Below are 8,980 nucleotides of genomic sequence, written 5' to 3' on the forward strand. Positions count from 1 at the left end.
ATATACTTGGAAACCTAATGTGAGACACACACACACACACACACACAAATTTGTCATAGATTCCCAGTGAATGAATCTATTATTTTTTGATGTCCTTCTTTGTTTCTTTGGAGTTTCAATTTCAAGCACATTTTATAACATATTATACTTTCTGACTTAAGATGAAGCTTGTGTATGATTATTTTGACTGTTTCTGCTCTTATTTGATTAATGTTTGCATGGAATGTCTACTTCCATCCTGCCACTTGCAGTCTTTTTTAATTGTTAGAAAGACTTACTGTTATTTTATTATGTATTTTATTTGATTATTTCCCTTTGTCTCTTATTCTCTTTCCACCTTTGTGTCTTTTTGATGTTTGCATTGATATGCTTTCACTTATTTATTTATTTATTTATTTTGAGACTAAGTTTTACTCTTGTTGTCCAGGCTGGAGTGCAATGGCATTGATCTTGGCTCACCGCAATCTCCGCCTCCTGGGTTCAAGCGATTCGCCTGCCTCAACCTCCTGAGTAGCTGAGATTACAGGCAGGTGCCACCATGCCTGGCTAATTTTGTATTTTTAGTAGATACGAGGTTTCTCCATGTTGGTCAGGCTAGTCTTGAACTCCTGACTTCAGGTGATCCACCCGCCTCGGCCTCCCAAAGTGCTGGAATTACAGGCATGAGCCACCATGCCTAACCTCTTTTGTGTATGTATACAAATATTTTTGTGGTACCTTGGGGACTACATATAATGTCTAAAAGATACAACAATACATTTTAATCTGGTAGAAAAACAGGTTGCATACAAAAATTCTTCTTTATTACATCTTCCCTCAAATTTGTCATTGATGTTGCTAATTGTATCTTCTTATGTTGTATATTCATTAACCAATGTTTATAGTGGTTTCTATTATTTTATCATTCAAATTTCAGAGAATAATTAAAAATGTTTTCTGCGTCACTAGGATAATGCTAAGAAATTCTACTTTTGTGTATTTGCATATTTTTCCCCAAAAATAATGTATTTTTATATAATTATGTGTAGTTTTTTGAATCATGTTATTTTCAATAAAAGGAACTGTTGTTAGCACCTTTTATATGTAGGGCATATGCAGTTCCAATATACTTTTTTAGAATTTCATTACTTTGGAAGGTTTTTATTTTTTTTATTTGGCAGGATAGATTCACTGATGGTATAATTCTCACTTAATAATTTTTTTTTTTTTTGAGACTGAACCTCTCTCTATCCCCCAGCCAGGCTGGAGCATAGTGGTGTGACTTCAACTCACCGCAACCTCCACTTCCCAGGTTCAGGCAGTTCTCCAGCTTCAGCCTCCTGAGTAGCTGGGATTACAAGGCATGTGCCACCACACCCGGCTAATTTTTGTCGTTTTGGTAGAGACAGGGTTTCACTATCTTGGCCAGGGTGGCCTTGAACAACTCCTGACCTCAGGTGACCTGTCCACCTCTGCCTCCCAAAGTGCCTGCAGCCACCATGCCTGGCCTGGCACATCGCTTTTATCTTGCATCTTCAAAGATAATCTTTTTGTCTTTGACTTGAAATTGTGGTTATATACATGTTTGTTATAAATATCTTTCTGTGATCCTAGTTTGTTGTACTTCTTTATTTTTACATCATATTTTCTTAGTTTTAGGATCTATTAGTTTTTTTTTTATTTTTTACCTCCACAATTTTTGTTTTTTTGAAATCTTAAATATTTTTGTTCTTGTCCTCATTTTTCTGAATTTCCATAGTTGTCTCTGTTCCTATTTTAATCAATGAGTACTATTCAATTTATTACCAATTATTAAAATTAATTTGTACCTCTGATTTTTTTTATGGTTTCTTTCAGAAAATTTTATGATATTTTTGGTGGGATCATATTGCCCTATTTTGTATATATTATAATCTTTGATTGTAGTTTGACATTAAAAAAAACTACCTGTCAAAATCTTTATGATGTAGTTCTGTCCTGGCACAGTCTGAAAACAATTGCCTTGGCTGGTGATTATGGGAGTTTCTCACACATATTCTTAGGATATGTGCTGTCTGAAATTTTGTGTTTATTTTTTAATTAACAGAGTTTACTCTTGTTATTTTGTAGGAGTCAGAAATCACGTGCTACACCTGTTCCTTTTCTGTGGTACTGCAGTCTCTCTGCTGCTCTAACATTTTTTTTTTTTTTGGTCTCAGCTGACTCAAACTCTCATTTCAAAATATGCCACCATTTCTTTCAGCACTTTATGTCATGAGAGACTGGAACAAGTGTCAGGAAAGGTCCCTAAAAGTCAGAAATAACAATGAAGTTGCCAGTATTTTAGCTTTCTTTTAAAACAGAAACCAAGAGTTAGGAATTTACTTCTAAAGGCACTACGTTATAGTGGAAAGCAGGAAAAGCTGTGTTGGGTGAATTTAACACTTCCTTTTTTTCTTTGTGTGTGTTTTTTTTTGTGCTCACCTGGAACACTGCACACACTTAACTCATTTATAAATTTTTTGCAGATATATTTGGGTCTGTATATTTTAGTTACATTTATATACCTATAAATGAATTAGAGCCTGTGGCATTTTGCAATGCCCTCTTGTTTATGTATTTAGTATAATTTTAAGGTAAGATTTTAAAACTATATTCATGTGAGTCTAGTAGGTGGAGTAATTTATTATTTTTAATTTTTTTTCAGGTATATGCCCTCATTTTGCTTAAGACCTCTGGCCAGAGCAGGGCATGGAAGATTCGTTTTAAAAAGTAATACTGAGAAGATATGAAACATGTGGACATGATAATTTACTGTTGAGAAATGGCTGTAAAAGTGTGGATGAGTGTCAGGTGCACAAAGAAGGTTACAATGGACTTAACAAGTGTTTCACAACTACTCAGAGCAAAGTATTTCAATGTGGTAAATGTTTGAAAGTCTTTTATAAATTTTTAAATTCAAACAAAAGATAAGATATACTGGAAGAAAACCTTTCAAATGTAAAAAATGTGTCAAATCATTTTGCATGCTCTCACACAAAACCCAACATAAAAGCATTTATACTAGAGAGAAGTCCTACAAATGTAAAAAATGTGGAAAAACCTTGAATTGGTCCTCAATCCTTACTAATAATAAGAAAATTCATACTGAACAGAAACCTTACAAATGTGAAGAATGTGGCAAAGCTTTTAGGCAACACTCAACCGTTACTACATATAAAGTAATTTATGCTGAAGAAAAACTTTACAAATGTGAAGAATGTGGCAAAGCCTTTTGCCAGTCCTCAACCCCAGCTAGATATAAGAGGATGCACAGAAGAGAGAAACTCTACAAATGTGAAGAATGTGGCAATGCATTTACCCAGTTCTCAACCCTTACTAAACATAACAGAATTCATACTAGAGGGAAACATTGCAAGTGTGAAGAAAGTGGCAAAGCATTTATCTGTTCCTCAGGCCTTACTGAACATAGGAGAGTTCATACTAGACAGAAACCCTACAAATGTGAAGAACGTGGTGAAGCATTCATTCAATTCTCAACCCTAACTAGACATAAGAGGATACACACTGGAGAGAAACCCAACAAATGTGAAGTATGTGGCAAACCTTTTAGCCAAAACTCAAACCTTACTATACATAAGATAATTCATACTGAAAAGAAACCCTGCAAATATCAAGAATGTGGCAATGCTTTTAGCCAGTCCCTACACCTTACTACACATAAGGTAATTCATACTGGAGAGAGAGCCTACAAATATGAAGAAGGTGGCAAAGCATTTCTATGGTTCACTACCCTAACTGATCATAAGAGGATGCACACTGGAGAGAAACCCTACAAATGTGAAGAACATGACAATTGGCTTTTAGCCAATAATCAATCCTTACTAGACATACGATAATTCATACTGGAGAGAAACCCTACAAATGTGAAGAATGTGGCGAAGCTTTCAGCCAATCCTTAACCCTTAGTACACATAAGAGAATACTGGAGAGAAACCCTACAAATGTGAGGAAGGTGGCAAATCTTTTAACCTGTCTTCAAGCTTTACTAAACATAAGGTAATTCATAGTGGAGTAAAATCCTACAAGTCTGAAGAATGTGGCAAAGTCTTTAGGCAGTCTTCAATTTTTGCTAACCATAAGAGAATTCATACTGGAAAGAAACCCTACAAATATGAAGAATGTGACAAATCTTTTAACCTGTCTTCAAGCTTTACTTAACATAAGGTAATTCTTACTGGTTTAAAACCCTTCAAATATGAAGAATGTGCCAATGCCTTTTCCTGGTCCTCAGCCCTAACTAAACATAAGAAAATTTGTACTTGAAAGCAACCCTACAAATGGAAAAAATTTGGCAAAGCCTTTAATCCTTACAACTTAATACACATAAGATAACTTACATTGAAGAGAAATATTACAAGTGTGAATAATGTGTCAAAGCCTATAAAAAGTCCTCAATTCTTAACAGACATAAGATTATTTATACTGGAGAGAAACTTTACAAACCTGAAAGATGTGCCAATGCTTTTGACAACAACTTAAGCTTTTCTAAACATAAAGAAAATCATGCTGCTGAGAATCCTAGAAGTGTGTAGAATGTGACAAAGCCTCTAAATGATTGTCACACTTGATTGTAGGTAAGATAATTCATACTGGAGATAACTATCAGTGTGAACAATGTGGCCAAGCTTCTAACTAATGCTCACACGTTATTGCACAGGAAAGCATGTATAAGCATTTACACTTGAGAACAAATGTGCAAATACAGACAAAGTAAAAAAGCCATTAATACCTGCTCACATCTTACTCAAAGTCGATAGTTCATAAACTATCATAGTTCATAAATTATCATAAAAAATTCAGATAGTTCATAAACTATTAGATAGTTCATAAACTATCATAGTTCATAAATTATCATAAAAAGTCAGATAAAAGCATAAAAGTGTAATTACTGTCAAAAGATCTATTAGAAAATATGTCTTTAAAGTGCAAAAGAGTATTTACTTTAAAAAAGCATTACAAATATAAATAGGGTTGTAATATCTTTATTTGTATCAGAAATCTTATTGTACACATTTTGTGCTAGAGGAAAACCCTGAGGCAGTTGTTAAAATTTTCTCCAATATCAGCGAGTTTATATTGAAGAAAACCCTGCAAATATAATAAATTTGGAAAAACATTTTTTCAAAAACTACAAATTATAAAACACCAAAGAGTTTATACTAAAATATATTTTTGCAGGTGCAGTAAATATGAAAGATATTTAATCCCAAATTGTCTATGTGAATATCAGAATAATCCACAGTAGAAATATCTAGGGCCACTCAATGTTTAGACACTACAGTAAATCAGAGTGCTGAGTATAAAAATAATACAAAACTAAAGATTGTGTAAACATTATTTGTATATAACTTTAAAAGAAGTAGAATATTTTCTGGAGAGTTATAATTACATTCAAATTATACTTTTTATGAAAATACAGGTCTTTTTCAAAGTGAATAATAATAGAGTTAAACTCAAATTACTTCATGCTGTTCCATCATTCCTGGTTTATTCAAATGTGAAAGCATCTGACTAATTGTTGTTGGACAAAATATATGAGAGATTCTTGTTTATTAGGTAAGCATTACTTATGACCTTTTCTATGGAAAGGTAAGGACATTAAAATGTAAGACGCATAATGAAAATTTAAGTAGAGAGGCTCTTTGTGGTTAACTTATAATATTGAATGATACATGAGGTAGGTGTTCAGAGTAATACTCTTCTGCATTATTATGAAAGAAAAATATTCTTAATTTTAGTTAAAATTAGGTTAGTAATGTTATTTTATTGTACTTTTATGGAATACTATACAGTATATTTTTAAATTATAAATTTTGTGTGAAATTAACTTTTCAATTCCACATTTTTAACATGTTAAATACTATCATGAATCCATTGAAATGTTATTGTGCCACTAACTTTAACCTATTCCATCTTACATAAGGGTGTAGGTAACAATACATTATTTGGTAAGATAATGGACTGACATCGCCAGTAATCTTTTTTGCCAGTAACTTTAAATGGCCCATAAGTTAAAAAATATTGTTCCTATAGGTTATATTTTTATTATTTTCACATTTAGATGTATTTTTCTTAATTTCTGTGGATATATGTTTATATGTTTATGCCATATATGGCATATTTTAATACAGGAATACAAAATATGATAATCACATTAGAGGAAATGAGATGTCCGTTACCTCTAGCATTTATTCTTTGTATTACAAGCAATTCAATTCTACAGTTTTAGTTATTTTTAATGTACAATTAAATTGTTATTGACTGCAGGGTCATTTTTATCACCATAATACAAATTATATACACACATATGTAAAATCCATACATTTCTTCATCCTGAATAAATATGTTTATAAATTTTGATATATTTTTCTTTGAACATGTGGCCTTTGCCTGCAAGCACATATGGACTGTTAGTATTGATTTACATAGAGTTAAATATTCACATCTATCAGTCTAAAGATAAACCTTAGGTATAAATAAATTATGGAGTAAGTCTGTTTGTGTGAGTATAAATTTGAAACTATTTTTAGCAGAAAAAAATATTGGAACAAAATAAAGCATTTTAATCAGGGGCCTAATTTACTAGAAAACAAAAATTCTCAAAAATGGTGAAAGCAAATCTATGCTCTCTGCTTTGTATTGAATTTATTACTGTGCAATCTTTTGGCTCAGGGTTCAGAATCTCCCCATGCAAATTCTCTGTTTTAATTTGACTGGTACTCATGCTAGTCCCATAATATTCTTATTTTGTTTGTTTAATAGTTTTTGGGGGTTTTTTGTTCTTGTTTTTTTCTTTCGAGATAGAGTCTTGCTCTGTCTCCCAGGCTGGAGTGCAATGGTGAGATCTTGGCTCACTGCAACCTCTGCCTTTCAAGTTCAAGCAGTTCTCCTGCCTCAGCCTCCCAAGTAGCTGGGATTACACGTGCCCACCACCATGCCCAGCTAATTTTTGTATTTTCAATACAGACAGTGTTTCACCATGTTGATCACGCTGGTCTCAAACTCCTGACCTCAGGTGATCCATCCACCTCAGCCTCCCAAAGTGCTGGGATTACAGTTGTGAGCCACTGCACCCAGCCTGTGTAATAGTTTATGAAGTATTAATTATGTGAACTGGTCTGTAATTATAAGAATATATATTTTTTTAATTTTATTGTTCCATAAGTTATTGGGGTATAGGTGGTATTTGGTTAGATGAGTAAGTTCTTTAGTGGTGATTTGTGAGATCCTGGTGCACCCATCACCTGAGCAGTATACACTGCATCATATATGTTGTCTTTTATTCCTCTCCCTTCCCAGTCTTCTCCTCATATTCCCAAAGTCCATTGTATTATTCTTATGCCTTTCCATTCTCATAGCTTACCTCCCTATCAGTGAGAACATATGATGGTTGGTTTTCTATTCCTGAATTACTTCATGTAGAATAATAGTCTCCAGTCTCATCCAGTTTATTGCAAATGCTTTTAATTAATTACTTGTTATGGCTGAGTAGTATTCCAACACACACACACACATACACACACACCACAGTTACTTTATCCACTCGTTGATTGACAGGCATTTTGGTTGGTTCCACAATTTTGCAATTGTGAATTGTGCTGCTAGAAACATGCATGTGCAAGTATCTCTTTCAAATAATGACCTATTTTTCTCTGGGTAGATACCCAGTAGTGGGATTGCTGGATCAAATGGTAATTCTGCTTTTAGTTCTTTAAGGAATCTCCACAGTTTCCTATAGTGACTGTACTAGTTCACATTCCCACCAGCAGTGTGGAAGTGTTCTTTGATCGCTGCATCCATGCCAACATCTACAGTTTTTTGATCTTTTGATTACGGCCATTCCTGCAGGAATAGAGTGGTATCGCATTGTGGTTTGATTTGTATTTCCCTGATCATTAGTGATGTTGAACATTTTTTTTATATGTTTGTTGGCCATTTGTGTATCTTTTGAGATTTGTCTATTTTTTGATTTTTTTCTTACTGATTTGAGTTCGTTACAGATTCTGTATATTAGTCCTTTTTCAGATGTATAGATTGTAAAGATTTTCTCCCTCTCAGTGAGTTATCTGTTTATTCTGCTGACTGTTCCTTTTGCCATGCCAAAGCTTTTTAGTTTAATTAGGTCCTAGCTGTTTATCTTTGTTTTTACTGCATTTGCTTTTAGGTTTTTGGTCATGAAATTTTGGCCAACCAATGCCTAGAAGAGTTTTTTCAATGTTAGCTTCCAGAGTTTTTATAGTTTCAGGTCTTAGTTTAAGTCCTTAATCCATCTTGTGTTGATTTTGTTTTTAATAAGGTCAGAAATGAGGATCCAGTTTTATTCTCCTACATGTGGCTAGCCTATTATCCCAGCACCATTTGTTGAAAAGGGTGTGCTTTCCCCACTCTATGTTTTTGTTTGCTTTGTTGAAGATCAGTTGGCTGTAAGTATTTGAGTTTATTTCTGGGTTCTCTGTTCCATTGGTGTATGTGCCTATTTTTATACCAGGACCATGCTGTTTTGGTGACTATAACCTGATAGTATACTTTGAAATCAGGTAGTGTGTTGCCTCCAGATTTGTTCTTTTTTCTTAGTCTTACTTTGGCTATGTGGACATTCTATGATTTTTTGAATTGTTTTTTCTAACTCTGTGAAGAATGATGGTGGTATTTTGCTGGGGATTGTGTTGAATTTTTTTTATTGCTTTTGGCAGTATGGTCATTTTCACAATATTGATTCTACCCATCCATGAGCATGGGATGTGTTTCCATTTGTTTGTGTCGTCTATGATTTATTTCAGCAGTGTTTTGTAGTTATCCTTCTTTTGGCTCCTTCATTAGGTATATTTCTTAAGTACTTTATTTTTTTCAGCTATTGTAAAAGGGGTTGAGTTCTCGATTTAACTCTCCATTTGGTTGCTATTGGTGAATAGAATAGCTACTGATTTGTGTACATTAATCTTGTATCCAGAAACTTTTC

At 33.5% G+C, this 8,980-nt stretch overlaps 1 protein-coding gene across 3 annotated transcripts in view; it reads left to right on the forward strand.

Annotated features, from left to right (window-relative positions):
* The window catches only part of LOC129460220 (putative zinc finger protein 726P1), a 73,813-nt gene extending 67,434 nt beyond the window's left edge, over nucleotides 1–6,379 (forward strand). For 2 of the 3 annotated variants that reach the window (XR_010115319.1, XM_063616455.1), the window contains one exon: nucleotides 2,666–6,379. Coding sequence is in view for 2 of the 3 variants with exons in the window: in XM_063616455.1 (XP_063472525.1) it covers nucleotides 2,985–3,857 (873 nt within the window). In the remaining variant the exon portion in view is untranslated. Of the gene's footprint in view, nucleotides 1–538; nucleotides 691–2,665 lie in introns of those variants that run through there. The other variant, XM_063616456.1, reaches the window with a different exon arrangement.
* The last annotated feature ends 2,601 nt before the right edge of the window (nucleotides 6,380–8,980 follow it).

The sequence above is a fragment of the Symphalangus syndactylus genome, chromosome 13 (assembly GCF_028878055.3).
Source record: "Symphalangus syndactylus isolate Jambi chromosome 13, NHGRI_mSymSyn1-v2.1_pri, whole genome shotgun sequence".
Lineage (NCBI taxonomy): Eukaryota > Metazoa > Chordata > Mammalia > Primates > Hylobatidae > Symphalangus > Symphalangus syndactylus.